The 27,404-nt window shown below is 42.6% G+C and overlaps 1 protein-coding gene across 12 annotated transcripts in view; it reads left to right on the top strand.

The window, feature by feature from the left end:
* The window catches only part of TULP4 (TUB like protein 4), a 1,043,161-nt gene that overhangs the window by 99,097 nt on the left and 916,660 nt on the right, over nt 1-27,404 (top strand). For all 12 annotated transcript variants that reach the window (XM_073560996.1, XM_073560990.1, XM_073560994.1 and 9 more), the window contains one exon: nt 21,952-23,895. In XM_073560996.1, the coding sequence (XP_073417097.1) occupies nt 23,644-23,895 (252 nt within the window). In that variant the 5' untranslated portion in view covers nt 21,952-23,643. The remainder of the gene's footprint in view (nt 1-21,951; nt 23,896-27,404) is intronic.

The following is a 27,404-nucleotide window of genomic DNA, read 5'->3' as shown; positions in this document are numbered from 1 at the left end:
ATATATTTCTACTAATTGTTTCTTAATCAGCACTAATTGTTTACACAGTATGTTGGTTATAAAAGGTCATGAATTATCACTTTGTAACTGCTTGAGAAAGGTCCACACTTGGAACCGAAACGTCGCACATGGGCCAATAAATTGCACTTGGATATCATCTATTGGTGTGCTGCCTTCACTTTTTGGAGTCTATATTCATACTATATTCATAGATAGATCTATCCATAGATGGATATATATTAACCAAGGCCAATGTTTAGTAGTGAGCGATATGTTTAATTTTTTTTTAAAAAAAGGGAAAAAAATGGCTTGGGCTCCTGTGCAATTTTCTGCGCCAGAGAGGGAAAGCCAGCGACTGGGGGCCAATGTTTATAGCCTGGGAAGCGGGTAATACCCATGGATCTTCCCAGGCTACGTATATCATCCTGCAGCTGTATATTTAGCCCTTACTGGCTATTAAAATAGGGGAAACCCCCACCCATACAAAATGACATGGGTTCCCCCTGTAATTAATAGCCAGAAAGACTATGCAGACAGCTGCAGGCTGATGTTCATAACCTAGGAAGGGGCCATGGATATTGCTCCCCCCGGCTACACAGCCACCCCAGAAATGGCTGCCAATACGCCACATGGAAACATACCCTTATAACTTCCTAACAAAAAAAACAATTGTTTTAAAAATTGTGCTGATGTAAAGTAGACATGTGGGAAATGTTATTTATTAACTTTTGTGTGATATAACTCTCTGATTTAAGGGCATACAAAATAAAATTTGAAAATTGCAACATTTTCAAATTTTTTGCGTATTTATTTTCCCCACAAATAACATTCCAAAGTTACTACCCCATGAAGTGATAGTGGTCAGAATTGTAAAATTTGAACTGGTCATGAAGGTGCAAACAACCTTGGGAAGTAAAAGGGTTAAAAAAATTAAAGTTAAAATCAACCCCCGTTTACCCCATTCAAAATAAAACAATTAAAATAAAAAATACATGTACAGCTCTGGCAAAAATTAAAGAGACCACCACATCAAAACCCTGTCATGGGTAGCCCATTCTCTAGACCTGAACCCCATTGAAAACCTCTGGAATGTATTCAAGAGGATGATGGATAGTCACAAGCCATCAAACAAAGAAGTGCTTAAATTTTTACACCAGAAGCAGTGTGAAAGACTGGTGGAAAGCATGCCAAGACGCATGAAAGCTGTTTTTAAAAATCTTGGTTATTCCACAAAATATTGATTTCTGAACTCTTCCTGAGTTAAAAACATTAGTATTGTTTCTAAATGATTATGAACTTGTTTTCTTTGCATTATTTGAGGTCTGAAAGCATTTTTTTTTTTTTTTTAAATTTTGACCATTTTTCTTTGTCAGAAAAAAATACAAAATTTATTGCTTGGAAATTCGGAGACGTCAGAATTTTATAGATTAAAGGAACAATTTACATTTTACTCAAAAATATACCTATAAAGAGAAAAATCATACAAACTGAACATTTGAAAGTGGTCTCTTTATTTTTGCCAGAGCTGTATTTGGTATGGCTGCGTTCTGAAATATGCGAACTATCAAAAACTGCTTAACGAGAAAAAAGTCAGTGCCAAAATTACAGAATTGCAATAACAGGTGAACAAAACATGCTCGGCGTGCAAAAAACAGGCCTTAACCCAGCCCCAGATGCCAAAAAATGGAGATGCTTGAAGTCTTGGAAAATCGCGCCGTTTTTTTCCCTTTTTTCTTAGGCCTCTTTCACACTTCCGTTTTTTACTATCAGTCACAATCCGCCAGGTTTTGAAAAAAACGGATCCTCAATTTTTTTTTGAGGATCCGTTTTTTTCCCCATTGACTTGCATTAATGGCGGATTGTGACGGATTGCTGTCCGTCACATCCGTTTTTTTTGAGGATCCGCCAAAATTTGCTGTCCGTCACCATCCTCAAAGATTTCAAAATGGAGCTTTTAACGTTTTTTTCTCTGGCGGATCCTCCAGAGACTCATTTAACCCGAAATTCTTTCTGGGTGCCGGACAAAATCTCTCTCTCTCTCTCTCCAGCGTTTCCTTTAAATTTCCATTCACATCAGTTGAGAACGGATCCGCTGTCTCTCTCTCTCCCCGGCCAGCGTTTCCTTTAAATTTCCATTCACATCAGTTGAGAACGGATCCGCTTGTCTGACTTTTTGGCGAATTTGAACTGATGCAAAAAAAACTGAAGTGTGAAAGAGGCCTTAGGCTGGGTTCACATTACGTTTAGGCTGTCCGTTATGCCACTGTGTAACGTAGTCCGTCTAACGTCATTCAGTGACGGAGCCTTGGATGCAGGCTGCAGCGTCTGATACTCCTTCACCGCTAGCACAGATAAAGCATCTGCACTAGCAGTACAGCATTAACACGATCGCGTTAATGCTATAGCGTTAACGCAGACCGTCAACACTATGCGTTGAACGGTCTGCATAATGCAATGTAAACCTGGCCTAGCAATCTTTTAGATTTTTTTTCTCACCACTTAAAAAAGAATCTATACATGTTTGCTATCTGCACACATGAACCTTAAAAGGATGCAGATAAAGGCTCTATTTAACCTCAATTTGCCGGTGAAACTGTCCAGTTGTTGTTCCTGTGGTTGATCATGGGTAGTGCATTGTCGCTCAGCTGGCGTCCTACCAGCATAGCTCTGCTCTGGGTTGTGTCTAGAATGGAGCAATATGAAGGATGACGTTGTGGTAAGGGGCACAGCCTCATACATTACAGTGCAAAGCTTGTGCCAGCAAGCAGCGGTGTGCTGGTAACCAAGAAGAGCAATATACTGCAGGATGTACCTTTCAGCTGTCTCGATCCACCAGCTGGATTGGAACAGCCCGAAGGGTTGGCTGTGGCCTGTGGGCCTCACTTTGCCTAGCTCTGATATTTCAGGGTGATGAGTAAGGAGACTACAGGTTGTGGGATTGGTGCTCTTTGGTGATGGTGAGATGGCAGTGTGGTTATTATAGTGACAGTTCAGTGCCGACAGCTGTTTATAAGAGCTGACAGGCACGGCAAGAGGTGCAGGGACCCTTGCAGTCGGTCCCAGCACCCAGAGCGCTGTGATTGGTCAGTCAATCGGGCAAGAGCTGCTGAAATTTCAGCATCTCCTGCCTGATCAGTGATCGCAGCGTTCATGGGGGGAGGCAGAGAGTAGGGGGGCTCCCTCTGCCTCAGATCGGCGTCCTCGTGATGTAATTGCGGGGCCCGATCTGTGCCATGATGACCTGGGGGTTGTCATGACAACCTCCGGGTCATTCGGCTATGTAAAGCTGCTGAGACCATGCTCACAGCATGGTTTTAGCAATTGTCAGCATAGGTATAATACATTGCAATGCTGGAGCATTGCAATGTTAATACCTGCAGTGAAAAGACATTTACATTTTTTTTTTTTTTTTTAAATATTAAATAATAAAAAATCCCCTAATAAATACATATTTTTATGTAAAAAAATACACGTTTGGTATCACCGCATCTGTAAAAATCTCATCTATAAAAGTGTCACCCTAGTTAACCCCTTCAGTGACCGCCATAAAAAAATACACAAAGTAAATTATACTTTAGTGCAATAACACGCAATCAAAAAGACGGATATAAATAAACATGGTACCTCTGAAAACGTCATCTTGTCCCGCAAAAAAAGAGCTGTATTGCGGCTCGATCAGTGGAAAAATAAAAAAGTTATAGCTCGCAGAATAAAGTGATGCAAAAATAATTTTTTTCTATAAAAATTTTTATTGTGTAAAAAACACCAAAACATAAAAAAATGTTATAAATGAGGTATCGCTGTAATCGTAGTTAACCAAAGAAAAAAGCTGTCTTACCAATTTTACCACAAGCGGAATGGAGAAAGAAAAAAAAAAACTGAATTGCTGTTTTTTGTTAATTCTGCCTCAACAAAAATCAGACTAGAAAGCGATCAAAAAACGTTATCTGCCCGAAAATGGTACCAATAAAAACGTCAGCTCGTCCCGCAAAAAACAAGCCCGCACATGACTGTCGGCTGAAATATAGAAAAATTATAGCTCTCAAAATACGGCAATGCAAAAATTTCTTACAAGGAATTATTCAAAAAAAAATTGTCTTTTAGTGTGTGACAGAAGCTAAACATGAAAAAAGGTATAAATCTGGTATCGCTGTAATCGCACCGACCCGAGGAATAAAGTTGCCTAATCACTAATACCGCACGAGGAACGGTGTAAAAAATAAAACCAATTCTTTTGTGGATTTGTTCATTCTGCCTCCCAAAGTTCGCAGTAAGGCGATCACAGTGGTTTTCCTCCACATATGAGGTATCAGTGTACTCAGGACAAATTGCACAACAACTTTGGGGGTCTAATTTCTCCTGTTACCTTTGTAAAAATAAAAATTTTGGGGCAAAAAGATCATTTTTGTGGAAAAAAAATATGATTTTTTAAATTTTCATTGCTCTACTTTATAAACTTTTTTGAAGCACTTGGGGGTTCAAAGTGCTCACCACACATCTAGATAGGCTCCTTGGGGGTCTAGTTTCCAATATGGGGTCACTTGTGGTGGTTTCTACTGTTTAGGCACACCAGGGGCTCTGCAAATGCAACATGACTCCCGCAGAACAATCCATCAAGTCTGCACTCCAAAACTTCCTTCCTTTCTTAGCTCTGCCATGCGCACAAACAGTGGTTCCACCCCACATAAGGGGTATCATTGTACTCAGGACAAATTTCACAACAACTTTTGGGGTCCTATTTCTCCTGTTACCCTTGTGAAAATAAACATTTGGGGGCAAAAAGATCATTTTTACGTTGTAAACTTCTGTGAAGCACTTGGGGGTTCAAAGCGCTAACCACACATCTAGATAAGCTCCTTGGGGGGGTCTAGTTTCCAAAATGGTGTCACTTGGGGGGACTTTCACTGTTTAGGCACATGAGGGGCTCTCCAAACGCGACATGGCGTCCAATCTCAATTCCAGCCAAAAATGTTAAATGGCGCTGCTTCCCTTCCGAGCTCTGCCATTCGCCCAAATAGTGGTTTAGCCCCACATAAGAGGTATCTGCGTACTCAGGACAAATTGCACAATAACTTTTGGGGTCCTGTTACCCTTGGAAAAATAAAAATTGGGGGTGAAAAGATCATTTTTGTGGAAAAAATAAGATTTTTAATTTTACAACTTAACCTTGTGTGAAGCCCTTGGGGATTCAAAGCGCTCACCACACATTTAGAGAAGTTCCTTGGGGGAGTCTAGTTTCCAAAATGAGGTCACTTATGGGGGGTTTCCACTGTTTAGGTACATCAGGGGCTCTCTAAACGCGACATGGCGTCCGGTCTCGATTCCAGCCAATTTAACATTCAAAGTCTCAAATGATGCTCCTTCCCTTCTGAGCACTGCCGTGTGCCTAAAGATTGGTCATCCTCCACACTTGGGATATCGGTGTTCTAAGGAGAAATTGCACAATAAATATTGTGGTTCATTTTCTCCTGATACCCTTGACAAAATAAAAAAAAAATGTCCAAAGAAAAATTTTGGGGAAAAAGTTAAATGTTCATTTTTTTCCTTCGACATTGCTTCAATTCTTGTGAAGTACCTAAAGGGTTAATAAGCTTCTTGAATGTGGTTTTGCGCACCATGAGGGGTAAGTTTTTAGAATGGTGTCACTTTTGGGTATTTTCTGTTATATTGACCCCCGAAAATCACTTCAAATGTGAGGTGGTCCCTAAAAAAATGGTTTTGTAAATTTTGTTGGAAAAATGAGAAATCGCTGGTCAACTTTTAACCCTTATAACTTCCTAACAAAAAAAAATTTTGGTTCCAAAATTGTGCTGATGTAAAGTAGACATGTGGGAAAAGTTATTTATTAACTATTTTTTGTGACATATCTCCCTGATTTAAGGGCATAAAAATTAAAAAGTGAAAATTTGAAAATTGCAACATTTTAAATTTTTTTGCCATATTTCCGTTTTTTCAATAAACGCAAGTCATATCGAAGAAATTTTACCACTAACATGAAGTACAATATGTCCTGAAAATACATTCTCAGAGTCAGCGGGATCCATGGAAGCGTTCCAGAGTTATAAGCACATAAAGTGACAGTGGTCCGATTTCAAAATTAAGGCCTGGTCATTAACCTATAAAATGGCTTTGTCCTTAAGGGGTTAAGGACAGTCTAGTAGATTTGAATTTTCTAAGCATATAGGTGGTATTAAAATCCCCAGGACTTGGTACTTGTCCCAGGAGAAACTGTAGATAGAGAAGAGGAGGGTTCCTGGACACAGAGACTTGAATAGAGAGAAAGCGGGACGAGAGGATAATATGGAAAATTAAGTTGATGTTCAACAGGGCTCATGATGTAATAGTGGCTGCAGAGCAGAGTAAAATGTTTGTTTTTTGTTTTTTTTTTAAAATTCGTTTATTAACCATAAACAAGACAAACAACGTACACACTTATATATGATAAGCATTGCATAAAGAACATACCCTTTCCACAGTATTGATATAAAACAAAATGCATATGTCGGTTTACATATGGAAAAATATGTAGTGTCAGGTTAACCATGCAAGTTTTTATATTGTTATTCGATCAATAGTCTTTTTAACTTCCTAAACCAAACTATAACTACCAGTTCGCAGCCTATTTCTACATAATCAGCCAATTATTATGCGATGTCTCCCTCCTACAAGGTAAGGTGAGAGGAATTCCATCTGTCCCAGATCTTTTCAAATTTGCCCGGGCACCCTCTATTTCGATACAGCGTACGCTCATATGGAATAACCGCATTCACCAATTCGATCCAAATCCTGAGGGAGGGACATGAGCTCCCCATCCAACGCAGTGCCAGAACCTTTCGTGCCATAAATAATGTTTCCCGTAAAAAATCCCTTTATAATGACCCCAAGATTCATCATCCCACACCCCAAACAGGCAAACCAGCGGCTCAAGGGGAACCGGAGCTTGTACCAGGGAAGTTAATAATGACGTCACCTCCTTCCAATATTGTGCAATAATAGGGCATTGCCAAATCATGTGTATAAAGTCTGCATCCAATGAGTGACATCTCAAGCATTCCGATGATTGGAATCTGCCCATCCTGAATATTTGGGTCGGGGTCAGATATGATTGATTTATAATATATAATTGTGTCATTCTGTTATTGATAGACGGAGACACCCCGATCGGAGATTCCAGAATTTCTCCCCATTCCTCTCTCTGTGCATCGGGGATGAGCCTCTCTCACTTCCCTTTAACCGAGTTTATGGCGGATTCCGCCCCTACCGATAGCATATATGTGTACAAAGTGGAGATGAGACCCTGGGGACCTTGCGATTTAAGGATGCCTATCAAGGGCAGAGACGATATAGCTTTGTTTACCCCCATATTTCTCATGTGTGATTGAAAGGCTGACCTCAGTTGTAGATAACGGAAAAATTGGGATCTTGGGACGTTACATTTGACCTGTAATTGTTCAAAAGACACCAAGGTTCCATGATCGTGCAAATTGCAGATGAGGAAACATGTTGAGTCCAGAACTCGGCAGACGGGTGTTCAAGCAATGCCGGAAAATAACCATTATTCCACAGGGGCATTTCAGCCACTATGTCTCCAAATCCAATTACTCTCTTAATCTGCCTCCACACTGATCGTGCCAGGCGAAGCAGGGGCAGCAAACGGGGGACATTTATTTTTTCCAATTCTAAGAAGCCCAGCGGACAGCTAAGGCCGGTTTCACATTTGCGCTTTATGGCACTGCGACGGCCTGCGCACGGCCGCCACTAAGCCCCGCCCCCTGCCGGCTCCCTGCCCGCCCCATCCGGTCATCGCCGCCTACTAGCGCACATGGACGCTTGCGATCTGCGCACCCTATCTTTAGCATAGGGTGCGCAGATCGTGCGCTGGCCGAGCGCTAGCAGGATATTGCTGTGCGCTGCGCACTTTTGAAGGTGCGCCGTGCACGCCGAAATGCAACATGCTGCGTTCGGTGCACACGGGCGCACCTTCAAAAGTGCGCAGTGCACGGCAAAATCCTGCTAGCGCACGGCCAGCGCACGATCTGCGCACCCTATGCTAAAAATAGGGTGCGTAGATCGCAAGCGTCCATGTGCGCTAGTAGGTGGCGATGACCGGATGGGGCGGGCAGGGAGCCGGCAGGGGGCGGGGCTTAGCGGCGGCCGTACGCAGGCTGTCGCAGCGCCATAAAGCGCAAATGTGAAACCGGCCTAACTCGTGCGGCATGGAGCAAGTGGCTTTCAGAGTTAGAGAGGTGATCATCAGGCATCCACTTGCATATGGCTTTGGCCTGTCCGCCAGATAATATAGAAAAAAGTCTGGTAGCGCTGCCCCACCTTCTCTTTTTGGTCTTTGCAGAGTGGACAGCCTGAGTTTGGGCCTAGCTTTTCCCCATATAAAAGATGTCATTTGAGAGTTAAAATTTGCAAAGAAGGATCGGGGTACTACCACAGCACTGTGCTGAAGAGAGTAGCTGAGTTTAGGAAGCAGTATCATTTTGATTAAATTAATACGTCCGGCTACAGAAAGCGAGAGTTTACTCCAGATTAGAAATTTAGCTTTAACCATTTCCAACAATGGGTGTATGTTGAGCCGCAAATCTTAACAAATTGCTTTGAGATATGTGAACACCTAGATATTTGAAACTGGGTACAATAGGTAATGAGGAGAGGGCCTCTAGTCGTGGCACCGGGGCATGGGAGAGGGGCATCAGGGCAGACTTTTCCCAATTTATATATAAATCAGAATATTTACTGAATTTATTGATAGTGGCTATTACCCATGCCAATGTGTCCTCCGCCCGCGCTACCCATAAAAATCACCATGTCATCAGCGTATAAGCCTATGGTGTCTACTCGACCCGCTATTTCTATACCTTCAAAATTAGGGGAAGATCTTATACGGATAGCCAATGCCTCAATCGCCAGGGAAAAAAGGGTCGGAGAAAGGGGACAACCCTGACGGGTTCCCCTATGTAATGAAAAGGACTCAGAGATAGAACTATTTACAATGACACGAGCCTTAGGTTTCATATATAATGTACTAACCCATTTTAGAAACCTGTCGCCAAACCCATATTTCTGTAAACATGCACATAGGAAGGGCCACTCAAGGGAGTCAAAATCCTTGGCCGCATCCAGCGATGCCAATGCCCATTGATTATCTGGTACCAGGGAGCTATATTGGACCACCGACTGGACTCGTCTAATATCAATAGAAGTGCTTTTACCAGGCATAAAGCCAGTTTGATCAGGATGTATAAGTTCTAATATAATCGAGTTCAACCTGGTAGCCAAAATTTTCGTAAAAATCTTATAGTCCACATTCACTAATGTTATGGGGCGATAAGATCCACAGTCTAATGGGTCCTTCCCCTCTTTTTAAGTACTATTATGTTAGCTTCATAGAAGGACTCTGGCATAGACCCTCCCTCCCAAATCCCTTGGAAAACCATCAACAACAGTGGCACTAATATCTCTCGGTATTTCCTATATAATTCAATGGGAAACTCATCAGGTCCAGGGGCCTTCCCAGACGCCATGTCCGTTATGGTATTCTCTATCTCCTCCAGAGTAAATTTAGCATCCATAAAGGTCCGCTGGGAAGGGCTCAGAGTGGGAAATGTGATATCCGACAGGTATTCCAAACACCCCTGACTATCAACATCACTTCTAGAGTTGTACAGTGATCTATAATAGTTATGGAAGCAGCTCAGTATTTCTTCAGTTGAAGACACCACAGTACCATCTGAGCTACGGATCTGTAATATTGTGTTAGTAGTGTTTTGCTGACGTACTAAATAGTCCAAGAATTTACTTGCCTGGTTCCCCAGCTCAAAATAAGATTGACGGGCAAAAAATAATTTACGTTTGGACCTGGTGTCTATGTGTTGAGTATATAATCTTTGAGCAGCCAGCCACTCCACCCTATTGCCACTAGTCTGATCAGATATGTAAGCTGCCTCCGAGTCTCTCAATCGCTGCTCCACCTCATCATCCTCCCTCGATGTCACCCGTTTTATATAAGAGATCGTAGAGGATAAGCAGCCCCTCAAGTATGCCTTAAGGGTGATTCTATCAATTTCAGCCAAAAAGGGTTTAATTTCCAAGCCATCTTGTTGCTGAGTGGTCCGTATTTAAGTTTAAGAACTACAGGGCTATGATCTGAAATCCCCCTACTGCCATGTTCTATACTATCTACCCACGTTACTAGACCACCAGATCCAAATATTTAATCTATACGTGACAAGGAGTGCTTAGTGGATGAATGGCAAGTATATTCCCTCTTCTCGAGATGTCGCATTCTCCATAAATCCAGCCATCCACTGCACTCCATGAACCGCGATAGTTGGGATATAACCTGTGGGAGAAACTCCCCCCGCCCTTCATCACTCAGTCTCAGCCTGTCAAGATGGTTATTCATGACCTGGTTGAAATCCCCCATGCGTATTACATCTGCGTCTGGATAGTTCAGGGCGGAACCCATCGCCTTCTGGAGAATAGACATATTGGCTGGAGGGGGGTTGTAAATACATAGAATAACATATTGTCTGGAATTAATAAGTGCATGCACAAATACAAAACGTCCCTCAGGATCCCTTCGGGCCTCCCATCTAACGTCCTTGTGTATCAATAGCGAGACCCCCCTTGAATAACTGGTATGAAATGAGTGGATATACCATTGTGCCCACGGTTTCTGCACACACCGAGCAGTATCCCTGGTCAGGTGCGTCTCCACCAAGGCCACAATGTGCGGACGGCATTGATTGATCTGCGAGAATACCTTGATTTTCTTTTGGGGGGTCTTAATGCCCCTCACATTCCAGGTCATACTTATTTCAGACCCCATTTTTGTCTGTCCGAATATGGCGTATGCTAGTACCCGAGCAGAGATTGGAAACATCACACAGAAGACAGGGTTGCCACTGACTGCAACTACTACCTAAAAAACTATTAAACCTGAAACTATTAAAAAGAAAAAAGAAAACATTAGTCTCGTAGTATAGGAGCAGAGTCCCACACGCCTATTGAAAAAAGAATAAGGGGATACCATCATTGAACTCAGTGTCCGGTATTGCTGTTAAACTGGATACCCGCCGAGGAAGCCCCAACTGGGCCTCTGATTGAAGGATTCAAATTGGCAGCGAGTATATTAGGATTCCTTTGCAGGGGATCCCCCATGGGACCGCAGCCACTCAGTCGCCTCCGCTGGATCCGTAAAAAACATAGATGAGCCCCCGTGTACAACCTGGAGCCGAGCCGGGTAGATCATGGAATACACGATGTTCCTCTCTCTGAGCTGCCTCTTAATTTTGATGAATTGTGCCCGTTGCTTCTGAAGTTCCATGGAAAAATCCGGGAAAATGGAAATCACAGCATTATCAAATTTGATGGGGCTTTTTTGCCGTTCGAGACGCAGAATGGTGTCTCTGTCTTTACAGTTGAGGAGACGCGCCAAGAAGGGTCTAGGTGGGGCTCACGGAGGAAGGGGTTTTGTAGGAACCCTATGCGCTCTTTCGATGGCGAATACTGGAGAAAATTCATCCCCCAGAGAGGCCTTAAGCCAGCCTTCCAGAAATTGCTCAGGATGTTGACCCTCTGAACACTCCGGAAGTCCAATGACACGAATGTTATTTTGACGCATCCTACTCTCCAGATCGTCCGATTTTTGCTTCAAGGCGTTCATAGAGCCTGCCACCTTTGTCAACTTGACCTCCATAGGTGCGATGGTGTCCTCTACCTGGGATACTCTCGTCTCCACTTCCATAATGCGTCCCCGCATAGCTTGCATGTCGTGTCGGAGTCGCCCCACCTCAGTGTACACGTCTTCTATCTTCTCCGTCAGAGAAGTCATGGTTAAGGAGATGGCTTGCATTAGCTGTTCAGACGCCTGTTTGAGGGTCAGTTCTCCCTGCTCATTCTCGTCGCCCCCAGGGGGATGGCTTTTTCGCTGAGCTTGTGAAGGATTATTTTTGGGAACCCGTACACTTTCAGAGGGGTCGGGTCTGGCATATTCTTTTAATTTTTCTGCTGCTGCTGATCCTTTAGATCGACTCATATTCAGTGACAGTGCAGCGCCACAGGACAACCAGAGGTGCAGGCTCTGGGGACTTTCCCCCAATTATATGCACAGCAGGGCTTGTAAAAAGAGATATATCACAGAAGCAACTCCTATGTAGGGGTGAGTCGCATGGATCAGAAAGGGCAGTGTCTGGTGCTGCAGCAGCGAGGTTTGTCACAGCCGGGGGGGGGGGGGATAGAGACTACAGCCCCCGCAGAGACAGCAGCAGTGGTGGGGGTACAGAAGTCCCCACAGAAGTAGCGCCAGCGGCACAGTGAATCTATTTATGAAAGGGAGGAACGCAGGGCCCAATTTTTCAGGGCACTCACCACGATTCCCTTGTGTCCTCAGGATGTGAGTCACCGTCCTGTAGCACTGTGGCAATGGAAGCTGGACGCCGCAGCTCTTAGGCTGAGTTCACACGTGGCATTTTTTTTGCGTTTCCGCGGCGGTTTTAACAGTGCAATTTTGCCGCGAAAAATAAGCATCCCATGCATTCCTATGGGATTCCGCAATGCTGTGCTAATGCTGCGGTTTTTACCGTGGCGGAATCACTTTGCGGTAAAAACCGCAGCATGCTCATTAATTTTGCGGAATCGCGGCGATCTCGCACCCATAGGAATGCATTGTTCCGCTTACTTCCCGCATGTGGCTGTGCACACCATGCGGAAAGTAAGCAGAACATTTGCGGATGGTACCCACGGTCCGGAGGAGAGGAGACTGTCCTCCTGGCTTTGGGTACCATATCCCTGTAAAAAATAGAATTTAAAATAAAAAATATTGTTATTCTTACCTTCCGACGTCCCGCGCAGCCTTCCCGCTTCTCTCCACGCTCTCGTTCCCAGTAATCCTTTGCGAAAATGCCCGCGATGGCGTCCGTTCTCGCGGGATCGCGAAGTCTCGCGGTCATTCACGCGACGTCATCGCGAATTACCGCGAGACTTCACGATCTCGCGAGAACGGACGCCATCGCGAGCATTTTCGCAAAGGATTACTGGGAACGGCTGCGCGGGACATCGGAAGGTAAGAATAACACCATTTTTTATTTTTTCTGCATTTTATCTTTTACTAGTGATGCTGCATAGGTGGCCTCAGTAGTAAAAAGTTGGTCACACTTGTCAAACACTATGTTTGACGAGTGTGACCAACCTGTCAATCAGTTCTCCAAGCGATGCTAAATATGCTTGCAAAATGCTAGTTTTTCCGCGGGAAAATCACAGGAATTTAAAATGCGATTTTCCCGCGGAATGGAATTCCGGAATTCTCGCGGTAATTTCCGCGAGAGTTCCGGTACGTGTGAACTTAGCCTTACTGATAGAGCGCGCGTCTTAAGATTGCCGCCGCCCCGTGCAGGCCCTGCCGCCCGCTCTGGCTCCCCCAGCTTTCAGCTCACCAGAGCTACCTCACGTCTCCCAGCGGGGTCCACCGGGGTCCCCGGCATCCAGATGTCACAAATGCTGACAGGTGCGTTGCAATTATGAGGCCACAGACGCAGGATGGAAGCAGGATTTTCAGGAGCTCTCTGTGTGCCTCCTTCCTTGGCTACATAGCCACGCCCCCCAGAGTAAAATGTTTGATTTTTTTTTTCTTTTTTAAATTTTGCTTCGTTGTGGCAGAGATATTAGCAATGAAAGTATCTGACACTTAATGAGTAAAGGTTTATTATGGCTAAGTGGGTGTTATCAGAGTTTTCACTGGCAGTGTGTATTTCTGCTCCCTGGACTATTTTTATCACAATAAATCCAGAACTTTTAAATTCCTGTCTTTTGCGCTCCCTTGGACAGGGTATTTTGATTCTTATGCCTATTTCTGCTCCCTGTATGAGTTGCTCAGTCATAAGCAGGCGGCAACACTGCCGAAAAATAACACCCACCCACCATAGCTTAGATTTCTCAGTGTGTGAAATGTTATAATACAGGTCTGATCTCCTCGTCTAACCTCCTGCATAGTTGTTAGAAAATGCAAATGAGTTTAGCTGTTTCACATTCTAAACCCTTCTATCAGTTCTCCTCTCCCAGCACTGTGAGCTCTGTTGCACTGGCCTCTTCTCCCACACTGCTTGTCTTAAGAGGAGTCATACTTATGTCTGTTGTGCTCACACCATTTGTAATTCCTATGCAGGGATAGCAGAGTTGAGTCTGATTCCATCTAGCACACCAATAGCTTATGTTTTTACGGAAGAGCAAATGCATGTTGCATTAGCGCAACAGATATACAGTGGCTTGCGAAAGTATTCACACCACTTGACATTTTTTCATTTTTTACAACCTGGAATTTCAGTTATTTTTTTTTTTGCATCAGTTCAAGTACAGAACATGAACATTTGAATTTCTTTATATTGTGAAACAAATAGGATAAAATAACTGAAAACTTCAGTGTGCTTACCTATTCACCCCCTAAAGTCATTGTTTTGTAGAGCCTCCTTTAGCAGAAAATACAGCTGCAAGTCGCTCTGGGGAGTCTCTATGGGCTTTCCACATCTTGCCACTGGGATTTGGAAACTGCTCCAGCTCCTTTAAGTGACATGGTTTCCTTGAACAGTAATCTTCAAGTCTGACCACAGATTCTCAATTCAATTAAGTTTTGGGCTTTGACTAGACCACTCCACAACATTTAGGGTATGTGCACACATTGCGGATTTGGCTGCAGATTTTTCTGTGCAGATTTTGCTGAATCTGCAGGTAAAATGATCTGCCTTTTACTTGCGGATTTAGTGCAGATTTCCTGCGGATTTTTTGCAGATTTTGTGCGTATTTCGCCTGCGTTTTTACACCTGCGGATCCCTATAATGGAAGAGGTGTAAAAACGCTGCTGATTGCGCACAAAGAATTGACATGCTGCGGAAAATAAACCACAGCAAATCTGCACAGAATTTTCCGCAGCATGTGCACAGCGAATTTGGATTTCCATAGGTTTACACCGCCTGGAAAACTGCTGCGGATCCGCAGGGCCAAATCCGCAACGTGTGCACATACCCTTACACGTTTCCCCTTAAACCACTCAGATTTTGCTTTAGCAGTATTCTTTGGGTCTTTGTCTTGTGACAATGTCTTGTGAACCTTTGTCCCAGTCTCAAATCACTGACAGACTGAAACAGGTTTTGCTCAAGAATATCCCTGCATTTCGCACCATCCATCTTTCCCTGGATTCAAGCCATTTTCCCTGTTCCTGCTGGAGATAAACATCCCCACAGCATGATGCTGCCACCACCATGTTTTATTGGGGGATGGTGTTTTTGGGGTGATGTGCTGTGATGGTTTGGTGCCAGACATAGGCATTTACCTTGTTGGCCAAAAAGTACAATTTTGGTCTAATCTGAACACAGTACCTTCATCCATACATTTGGGGAGTCTCCCACATGTCTTTTAGTACACTCAAAACGAACCTTACAATTTTTGTGTTTAAGTCAAGGCTTTTTTTCTGCCCTCTCTACCATAAGACACTTTTATGGAGAGTACAGCTTTTTGTGGTCATATGTACAGATACTCTAGTCTTTGTTTGGGAACTCTGCAGATCCTTGCTAAGAGTTTTGGAGGGTGGCCCTTTCTTGGCAGGTTTATTTTGGTATCATGTTCTTTCCATTTGATGATAAAGGATTTGATGGTGCTCCGGTTCATCATCAGATATTGGTATATTTTTTTTATAATCCAACTCTGACTTGTACTTCTGAACAACTTTTGTCCCTGGTCCCTCTTGCTTAATGGTGTTGAAACCTATGTGGCTTTTCAGAAAAGGTGTGCATATACTGACAGATTGTGACATTTAGATTGCGCACATGTGGACTTCATTTCACTAAATATGTGACTTATAAAGGTAACTACTTGCATCAGAAATTTTTAGAGGTTTCATAGCAAAAGGGGTCAATTACAAATGCATATGAGAGCTGATAGAAGAGTTTGAGGTGTACATATCTAAACTCAGCTGTGCCGCTCATTCTCCCCTCTCCCTCGCAATGACTCCTCCCCCTTCTGTGACCTCATCCCATGTCCTTTGCACACAGAACAGCCATTGCGCGCTCCTGAATGCGCGCCTTCCACCTTCTACCTGCCTCAGGGACTGAGCGCGCTCCTGAATGCGACATGGTGCACCACGGGCCGCAGATGCCTGCCTCAGGGGGCCTCTGGGTTAAAGAATGTTAAAACAAATCACCCACAACAATAATATCACTGGAAGTTTTCATGGAAGATTAAGATCAAAGAATGGGCATGTATTTATGTAGTAATAGTCCATATTTTATTACATAGGGATCAGTATATAAAGTGCTAGTTCTTTGTGTGACAACATACTTCCATATAACCAACATGATTAACTAGCACCGCTAATCCTCCCTGTCTAAGGTCATGGTTTAGATTACATATAGTGAAAAAAAAAGAGACCACTCTTAAGGTCCCGTTACACGCAACGATATTGTGAACAATAATTGTTGCCTAGTGGTCTGAGCCATAAATCTATCGTTGGTCTCCCGCTGGGCAGCACACATCGCTGCGTGTGACAGCGAGAGACCAACGATCAGCGAGTTCCCAGCGCCAAACAGCAGATGCTAGGAGCTGGTATCCAGGGTAAACAGCGGGTATCTAAGCGTCGCGCGGCGCTTAGTTATCCGCTATTTACCCTGGATACCAGCGTGCTCGCTGGTGAGTCGGCCTATGTGACAAGCTCACCAGCGATCAGCTAACTGTGTCCCAGCAATCCCATCCACATCGGATCATTGGTGGGATCGCTGGGACATTGAAGCATGTAACGGGGCCCTTAGTCTAAATACTTAAAAGGAATCACTGTATCCATTGTTTGCCTGTGTAGGTCAGCTATAACATCTGCCCCATTTAGGGTATGTGCACATGTTGCGGATTTGTGTGTGGATCCTCAGTGAATTCGGCCCTGCGGATCCGTGGCAGATTCCCATGCTGCATTTTAGTCTATGGAAATGAAAAAACGCTGTGCACATGCTGCAGAACATTCCACTTGGAAATGCAGCGGTTTATTTTCCGCATCATGTCAATTCTTTGTGTGGATTCCGCAGCGTTTTTACACCCATTCCATTATAGGAATCCGCAGGTGTAAAAACGCAGCCCAAATCCGCACAAATTCCGCAGTAAATCCGCAGGTAAAACGCAAGTCATTTTACCTGCGCATTCTGTGGATTCCACGCGGGAAAATCCGCACGTGAATCCGCAACGTGTGCACATACCCTAAAGGTGTTATTTGTGACTTTGTTTTTCTTTTTCCCTTTGGGGCATAGAACTTAGAATTAGACCTATCCGGAAAAACAGTTGAAGCAAAAATCCCAACTCATCGCAATAATCTTTATTCAAGTGAGTTAGAAACGATGAGACAAAACAAGATTAAAATGGGCATGAGACAAAAAACTAACCCAGAGACCAACTAAAAAGTAGTAAATATATATGCTAGATTCCAAAAAAAGACGTGCAAATGTGAAATTCACAAAATATACACAATGCAATGTACCGTATATGTAATACTTCCAGAAAAGTGGCAACAATATTATCCTGTAAGAGACAGCTGAAGATCAAGTATAAAGTGGTGATACAACAATATGAAGGACAAAATCTGTGTAATAATCCTAGGTACTCATAGCATAATAACATGGAGAAGGAGACATGAAATAAATACAAATAAGAGAGAAGTAGTTGGAACAGCCAAGGTGGGTGGAATAAAGACCCAACCCGTGTTTCTTATCAGCTTCTTTATGGAGTATGAACTAAAGGGGTATTGTGTTCATGTCTCATTTTATATAGTGTAGGGATTCACTCTCTCAGGTAGGTAGGTGTTTCCGGTACGTGTAGTGACAGTTTCAAGCGTACCGGAGACACTTACACATGTAGACCCATTCAAGTGACTGGGCCTGCACACAAGTCAGTTTGTTTCCAAGGACCATGTGGGCAAAATGCACATGGTTTTTTTTAACAGAAGCACAGGCCGCAAAATGTTCCGCATATGTGCTTACTGATGACACACGGATGACATCCGTGTGTCATCAGTGTGACATGTACTGGCGCCTGGGAATCAGCTGTACTCTTTGGCTGTTCATTGGTGCCGGGTGCTGAAGACAGCTCACATCATTGCCCCCTGCTCACGCAGCCATCAGCTCTAGCAGGGGACGATGTTGAGGGTTGCATTCATCTGATTACAGCAAGAGCAGACTGCGGCTCATGGGAGTATTCATCAGTTGGTGACCTCACTATATTTTTTGAGAATTAGCCAGGCAAAACTGACAGCAGCAAACTACAACCCTCAGCTGTCAGCTTTAACAAGGTTAGTTATCAAGAATAAAGGGGTCCCCAGACTGTTATTTAAATAAGTAATTTAAAAAAAAAAAAAATGGCTTGGGGTCCCCATCATTTTTGACAACTAACCAAGCCCTCCCAGCCCAAAAATAGCAGCCTGCAGCTGTCCCAGAAAAGGCGCATCTATATACATGCTCCAGTTCTGGCGCTTTGCTCGGCTCTTCACACTTACACTGTGGTGGTAGCAAGTGGGGTTCATATATATGGGGTTGATGTCACCTTTGTATTGTCCAGTGACATCAAGCGCATTGGTTAGTAACGGATAGACGCCTATCCATTGCAAATCATTGTAAATAAACATCCAGCCAAGTATAAAGTCTTTTATTTGAAATAAAAACAAAACACACTTACCTCTTTTTAAATAAAAAAGTCTATACTCTACCTACACCTAGTTCACTGAAGCCATCGTCTTCTGTAATATAACAAGAATAAAAAAACAACAATATTCTTCAGCGTTTTATCCCACGTCGTAATCCATGTCGGCAATAAATAGTTTTCAACCTGAACGGTGCCAAGACACCACCATCCAGGCAGGAAACCATGGGAGGATGAGCTACTGTGAGCGCAGCATCAGTGACCAGTGGTGATATTATCGAGGTTACCGTAGGTCACTGATGCTACGTTCCCAGCTGGGCCCATGAACTGCAGTTAACTCACTGAACTGAGCACTGCATCGTTAGACTTATTCAAAATATTCCAGTATTCAAAAAGGGCTGCAATATTCAAAAAGGGCTCTAAAAGTGAACCTGGAAATTATAGGCCAGCAAGTCTAACCTCTATTGTTGGTAAAATATTTGAAGGGTTTCTGAGGGATGTTATTCTGGATTATCTCAATGAGAATAATTGATTAACTTCATATCAGCATGGGTTTATGAGGAATCGCTCCTGTCAAACCAATCTAATCAGTTTTTATGAAGAGGTCAGCTATCGAGTGGACCAAGGTGAGCCATTGGGCGTGGCATATCATGTTTTTTCCAAAGCGTTTGATACTGTGCCGCACAAAGTTGGTACACAAAATGAAAATGCTGGGTCTGGGGGGAAAATTTGTGTAAATGGGTAAGTAACTGGCTTAGTGATAGAAAGCAGAGGGTGGTTATAAATGGTATATTCTCTAACTGGGTCGCTGTGACCTGTGGGGTACTGCAGGGGTCAGTGTTGGGACCTATTCTCTTCAACATATTTTTTAACGATCTAGTAGAAGGTTTTTACACAGTAAAATATCGATATTTGCAGATGATACAAAACTATGTAAAGCAGTCAATACAAGAAAAGATGGTGTTCTGCTACAGATGGATCAGGATAAGTTGCAAACTTGGGCCGAAAGGTGGCAGATGCTGTTTAACAATGATAAATGTAAGGTTATACACATGGGAAGAAGGAATCAATGTCACCATTGCACATTGAACGGGAAACCACTGGGTAAATCTGACATTGAGAAGGACTTGAGGATCGTAGTTAATGATAAACTTACCTGGAGCATCCAGTACCAGGCATCACCTGCCAAGGCAAACAGAATCATGAGGTGCATTAAAAGAGGTCTGGATACACATGATGAGAGCATTATACTGCCTCTGTACAAATCCATGGTTAGACGGCACATGAAGTACTATGTACTCCGGTTACAGGACGGATATAATGGAACTAGAGCAAGTACAAAGGAGGACAACAAAATTAATAAAGTGGGTGGGGGAACTACAATTCCAGAGATTTTACCAAAATTAGGATTATTTAGTCTAGAAAAAAAGGCGACTGAAGCGCGATCTAATAGCCACGTATAAGTATATAAGGGGACAATACAAACATCTCTCAGAGGATCTGCTTATACCAAGGAATGTAACGGTCACAAGGGGGCATTCTCTGTGTCTGGAGGAAAGAAGGTTTTTCCACCAACATAGAATAGGATTCTTTACTGTTAGGGCACTGAGAATCTGGAATTCTTTGCCTGAGGAGGTGGTGATGGCGAACTCAGGGGTTCAAGAGAGTCCTGGATGTCTTCCTGGAGCGTACCAATATTGTATCTTACCGTTATTAGGTTCTTTAGAAGGACGTAGATCTGGGGATTTATTCTGACGGAATATAGACTGAACTGGATGGACAAATGTCTTTTTCTGGCCTTGCTAATTATGTTACTATGTTATTCTCACAGTGCTGAGATCATCACAGTGGCTGGACATGTGAGGGATACTGTTGGTTTTTATTTTTGTTTTATTAAAGGGGACAGTGACTTCAGTGGAATGGGTGGTTAGGTGAGTATAACCTTTTAGGGGCTGAACCACTTTGTATGTTAATGACGGGGCCACAACGAATCTCGCTGATTCTGAGTGTTTTTTGTGACATATTGTACTTCATGATAGTGGTAAAATTTCTTCAATATAACTTACATTCATTTGTGGAAAAAATCGGAAATTTGGCCAAAATTTTACATTTTTTTAAACTTTTTAATTTGAGTGCCCTTACATCAGAGAGATATGTCACACAAAATAGTTAATAAATAACATTTTCCCACATGTCTACTTTACATCAGCACAATTTTTGAAACTTTTTTTTTGTTAGGAAGTTATAAGGGTTAAAAGTTGACCAGTGATTTCTCATTTTTCCATCAAAGTTTACAAAACCATTTTTTTTCGTACCACATCACATTTTCAAGTGACTTTGACCTAGCCATAAAATCAGGACTTTGAAGTGAGGTATTCACATCTACCCAGGGATTCCGACTTCAGTCTTAGGGAGGTATTTACACTAGACACATTAGGAAGGACCAGTAGATTTGAGACCGCCTTGTCGTTAGCTGCTGGGTGTGCATGAATTTGCCGAATTATGTGCGAAGCGTCTCATTTTTTCCTAGTATCCAGAAGCAGTATTGCTATTCATATTTCATATATTTCATATTGACATGCTTTATCACTGCAGAGTGCAACTTTTTTGGTTTATTGATCTGAAGGCAGAGAGAGCTTCATTCTTTGTTTGTGGGAAATACTTATTTTTCCCACTGTAACTTGGTCATACCGCAGAATGGTCCACTATTTGAGGAAAGCATTCTTCATTAGCCCACACTTCTCATTACAGGAGGAAATATGTATCACCCATTGTGTAAAGGACAGTTTGGAATTGGGTTTAAGGAGATCAGGTACAAGCTGGTAGCTGCTAACTACTTTCCTGTTCTGTTCGGTGATGTTCGGTGACGATCTCTGCCGGCTCATAGCAGTCATGTACCACTCCTGTCGGTAATTCTGCTTATTCCGATGAGATCACATCATCAGAGCAGCTTCTTCTGCCCTACTGACAAGGTGTTACTTCTGATGTCATGCCGATAACTTCAGGGAGTCAGCATGACATCGGCACGGACACTCTGTCGACAGAGCATAGCAGAAGAGGAAGATCAGATCTGTTGATGCAAGTTCAATTGAAGTAGCAGAATCTTCCGCAGTAGTGGACCATGATTGTTCTTATTAGGCAGTGATTGGCGTCTGGCAGAACTGGCAGGTAGTTTGCAACTACCTGCATGTAAGTTTTTAGCCCCATAATGAAAAATAAGTAAAGTCCTGGACAGCCCCTTTAAGTTCTTTTTGTAATAAATCTCTTTATTAATTTCAGGTAACTACAAGATTGAACCTGGTCTAACTCTCCTCCTGAAAACTCCATACAGAGCAACACTGCCAAAGCCAACTTTATTATATCCCATTTTTGACATGGAAGCATCTTATGATCTCTAACTTCATCAAAACATTTCCAAAGTAATCCAAAATGACCGAAGACTAGACTTGTGTACTGTCCCCATACTATCTTGAAAAACTGAAGCATAATACCAGACATTCAGCTGGATTGGAAAAAAATGATTAAAAGAAACGCACTTTCCCCCAGACGTATTATCCGAGTTTAATGTACAAAGCAGCAGTAAATAATGAAGTCCCAAAATATATAGATAAGTAAAAAAGAAAAACCTTTGCTTCATGACAGAAAAACTAGTAAATAGCAATGCCTAATGTGTATTGATGGTGTGGAAGAGTGCACATTAGAAAGAAGGCAAGGCAAGATTGGATATTTTTCTGGCAAAGACTTGAATTGGGTCGTGAGATTAATTTTCTTTTTTTCATCCCTGTCTTTTGCTAGTCTCTTCTTACTTCCTCAAACGACTTAAATAACATTTAAATCATAACTTGGAGGTCGACTTTTGAAAGGGAAGACCTATGCCTGATTTTTCTTACCTAATGTCCAGAAGCTTAAAGTAGGAATTCTGTGCCATTAGCTAGTTTTACTGCCTGAGAAATCTAATGATTTAACTATTTTGTGTAGAAGAAACATCTTTTTTGGTTTCTGGTAGTAACGCATCATACCCAAGTCATAATATTTATGTAATGTAGAAAGGAGATCAGCCAGGCAATAAGATAATGAATGTTTTGTTCATGTCTTGGTGTGTAAGGAAGAGCAGAGAAATTCTCAGCAGGAACATCGGTTGATTGGAGCCACCATGAGAGAGTATCTGCTTCCTATACATAAATGTCTTGTTGGGAGTCCGTAATGATAACTGTTTGTGGACTTTCAGTATTTGTGATCTCACAGATTGAACATTCTTATCTGGTCGGCTGTATAACCAAAATGATGTATGCTATAGCTGTACTGTAGAGACAGAAATTTTTTTTTTTTTTTTTTTGCAGAACTGGATATTGTTTGGGGGAAAAATTGGGCTGGAAATAATTTTGCACATTTTATGTGCCTTTTCCTTCTGCTTTTTATGCAAATTTACTTTGGCTACAAGAACCTGCCACAAATTGTTTTGAAGTTGGAATACAATGAGTTAGGACAGTTGGCTGTGCACTTTGAGGCATTTTGTGTCTGTTCTTTTAAGCCTTAAATACTTGAAACCTCTACAATCCTCTAATTTATGGAATTGTGTGTGACATTATTAGACTGCTCTATAGCTATCCTGGAACTGGAATCTCAGGCTACATATATTTATGCATAGCAATTTGCTGAGGAGACACATTGTGGGACAGAACGAGAAGCAAGACAAGAAACCACGAGTGTCAACCACACAACTTTCTCAACAAGAATCCAAACTGCTGGTTAATTTTACGTCAAATTCCTATACTTGTAATATACCTGGATAACTCTTACTATGCATTAAGAGGCTGTATCTAGGTAACTGACCACTAAGCATACTTAAGGTCAACTTTAACCCTTTGAGAACTCTGGTCTAGTGTAAATGCACTTGACTTTTGGAACTTGTTTTATTTACTTTAGTTTTAAGAAAATTTTGTGAGGACTGGCAACAAAACGTTTAAAAGCATGTACGCATCAGTGGAGCATGGTCCTGTACTTTGCAGCGACTCCAACATTTTATGTCTTTCTTGGAAAGGAAGGGTGCCAAAAAGTGAAAAAGAGAAACCAGTATGTCGAAGGCGCTACTATGAAGAAGGGTGGCTAGCTACAGGCAATGGAAGGGGAGTTGTGGGTGTTACATTTACCCTGAGCCATTGTAGAAGAGACAGAAACACACCACAGAGAACCAACTTCAACCTTCGAGGTCACAACAGTGAGGTAAGTGTTTTGTTTCCTATTCCAAAAGTTCTAATGTTCCACTTATCAGAATATCGATTTGGGATTATGCTTTCTGACATGCCGATTATATTTTGGTCTAAGTTTGATATCACCTAACCCCTTGCAAAGCAGAAAATGCAGTTTTTGTGAAGAGAACTGACAGTGAAAGTGGTTGGCCATAAAGTGGGTGGTATAACATAATATATGTTTATTTTAGAGCCAGCATTTCTATCATGCTCAATTACAAAGTCATTTCCAAAACTAAACATTTAGGAGATAATTTTTTTTATTTTAAGTGATATAATCTGATGATGTATATCTCCAGGGTAAAGCCATGTCCTAGTTATTTGGTGAAGCCACAAGCTAATGACCCACCTGCCTACAACAAATGCAACACTTCTTCCAGCCTTATGTCATTTACCGCTATTGTAAAAACAAGTCTGGAATTTAGCCTCTCCTTCATTCTGCAGAGGCAGTGCCCCGATGCTAGGTAAGAAGATGGTATGACTAAAAAGGGGTATCACAATTAATCTAAAAGATAAAAAGAACACAAGGAAAAATTGATGTATGCGGATATACATCTTCTGTATATTTAAAAATGAGTCTATGTATGTGTATCAAGCCACGCCCACTCCACATAGCCACACTCACTCCACATGCAAAGCCCCGTATAATAAATAATATACAAAAACAGAAGCCGCGGAGACACCATCACATGTTTCTCAACGCAAGCAATGACTAGCCAGGTCTTTCACCGGGAAGGAACAACCACGGGAAGGGCAGTCTCCAATGAAGGAAGCCACCTATGCCAAAACATGGTATCCATCCACAGACAGCTGTTTCGGGGTATTGCCCCTCATCAGTGTGGAGTAGGAAACTGGCTAGTAGGAGCAATGCCTAGTAAAAGACTATGAAAAATGAGGATGATCGACCTCATGGAGATCAACATCCGACACTGCGGAGACACCATCACGTGTTTCTCAACGCAGTGATTCTAGAGCACTGCCCCCATCCCTTATGGGAAATATGTAAAACATGCAAAAACAGAAGCCGCGGAGACACCATCACATGTTTCTCAACGCAAGCAATGACTAGCCAGGTCTTTCACCGGGAAGGAACAACCACGGGAAGGGCAGTCTCCAATGAAGGAAACCACCTATGCCAAAACATGGTATCCATCCACAGACAGCTGTTTCGGGGTATTGCCCCTCATCAGTGTGGAGTAGGAAACTGGCTAGTAGGAGCAATGCCTAGTAAAAGACTATGAAAAAATGAGGATGATTGACCTCATGGAGATCAACATCCGACACTGCAGAGACACCATCACGTGTTTCTCAACGCAGTGATTCTAGAGCACTGCCCCCATCCCTTATGGGAAATATGTAAAACATGCAAAAACAGAAGCCGCGGAGACACCATCACATGTTTCTCAACGCAAGCAATGACTAGCCAGGTCTTTCACCGGGAAGGAACAACCACGGGAAGGGCAGTGTCCAATGAAGGAAACCACCTATGCCAAAACATGGTATCCATCCACAGACAGCTGTTTCGGGGTATTGCCCCTCATCAGTGTGGAGTAGGAAACTGGCTAGTAGGAGCAATGCCTAGTAAAAGTGTCAATCATCCTCATTTTTTCATAGTCTTTTACTAGGCATTGCTCCTACTAGCCAGTTTCCTACTCCACACTGATGAGGGGCAATACCCCGAAACAGCTGTCTGTGGATGGATACCATGTTTTGGCATAGGTGGTTTCCTTCATTGGAGACTGCCCTTCCCGTGGTTGTTCCTTCCCGGTGAAAGACCTGGCTAGTCATTGCTTGCGTTGAGAAACATGTGATGGTGTCTCCGCGGCTTCTGTTTTTGCATGTTTTACATATTTCCCATAAGGGATGGGGGCAGTGCTCTAGAATCACTGCGTTGAGAAACACGTGATGGTGTCTCCGCAGTGTCGGATGTTGATCTCCATGAGGTCAATCATCCTCATTTTTTCATAATAAATAATATATACAGTGCCTTGCGAAAGTATTTGGCCCCTGGAACTTTTCAACCTTTTCCCACATATTATGCTTCAAACATAAAGATACCAAATGTAAATTTTTGGTGAAGAATCAACAATTGGGACACAATTGTGACGTTGAACGAAATTTATTGGTTATTTTAAGTTTTTGTGGAAATTCAAAAACTGAAAAGTGGGGCGTGCAATATTATTTGGCCCCTTTACTTTCAGTGTAGCAAACTCACTCCAGAAGTTCATTGTGGATGTCTGAATGATCCATTGTTGTCCTAAATGACTAATGATGATAAATATAATCCACCTGTGTGTAATCAAGTCTCCGTATAAATGCACCTGCTCTGTGATAGTCTCAGGGTTCTGTTTGATGCACAGAGAGCATCATGAAGACCAAGGAGCACAACAGGCAGGTCCGTGATACTGTTATGGAGAAGTTTAAAGCCGGATTTGGATACAAAATGAGATTTTATTAAACATCCCAAGGAGCACTGTGAAAGCGATCATTGAAATTGAAGGAGTATCATACCACTGCAAATCTATCAAGACCTGGCCTTCCCTCTAAACTTTCATCTCAAACAAGGAGAAGACTGATCAGAGATGCAGCCAAGAGGCCCATGATCACTCTGGATGAACTGCAGAGATCTACAGCTGAGGTGGGACAGTCTGTCCATAGGACAACGATCAGTCGTACACTGCACAAATCTGGCGTTTATGGAAGAGTGGCAAGAAGAAAGCCATTTCTCAAAGATATCCATAAAAACGGTTGTTTAAAGTTTGCAACAAGCCACCTGGGAGTCACACCAAACATGTGGAAGAAGGTGCTCTGACCAGATGAAACCAAAATCAAACTTTTTGGCAACAATGTCAATCGATATGTTTGGCGTAAAGGCAACACAGCTCATCACCGTGAACGCACCATCCCCACTGTCAAACAAGTTGGTGGCAGCAACTTAGTTTGGGCCTGATTTTCATCAGCAGGTACAGGGAAGATGGTTAAAATTGATGGGACGATGGATGGAACCAAATACAGGACCATTCTTGAATAAAACCTGTTGGAGTCTGCAAAAGACCTGAGACTGGGACGGAGATTTGTCTTCCAACAAGAAAATGATCCCGAACATAAAGCAAAATCTACAATGGAATGGTTCACAAATAAACGTATCCAGGTGTTAGAATGGCCAAGTCAAAGTCCAGACCTGAATCCAATCGAGAATCTGTGGAAAGAGCTGAGAACTGCTGTTCACAAACGATCTCCATCAAACCTTACTGAGCTCGAGCTATTTGCCAAGGAAGAATGGGCAAGAATTTCAGTCTCTGTGTACAAAACTGATAGAGACATACCCCAAGCGACTTGCATCTGTAATCTCAGCAAAAGGTGGCGCAACAAAGTATTAAGTTAAAGGGGCCGAATAATATTGCACGCGCCACTTTTCAGTTTTTGAATTTCCACAAAAATTTAAAATAACCAATACATTTTGTTCACTTGTTGTTGATTCTT

The sequence above is a fragment of the Dendrobates tinctorius genome, unplaced genomic scaffold, assembly GCF_039654945.1.
Source record: "Dendrobates tinctorius isolate UK_male_01 unplaced genomic scaffold, ASM3965494v1 ptg000310l, whole genome shotgun sequence".
Lineage (NCBI taxonomy): Eukaryota > Metazoa > Chordata > Amphibia > Anura > Dendrobatidae > Dendrobates > Dendrobates tinctorius.
This window is presented reverse-complemented; position numbering and strand designations above follow the sequence as displayed.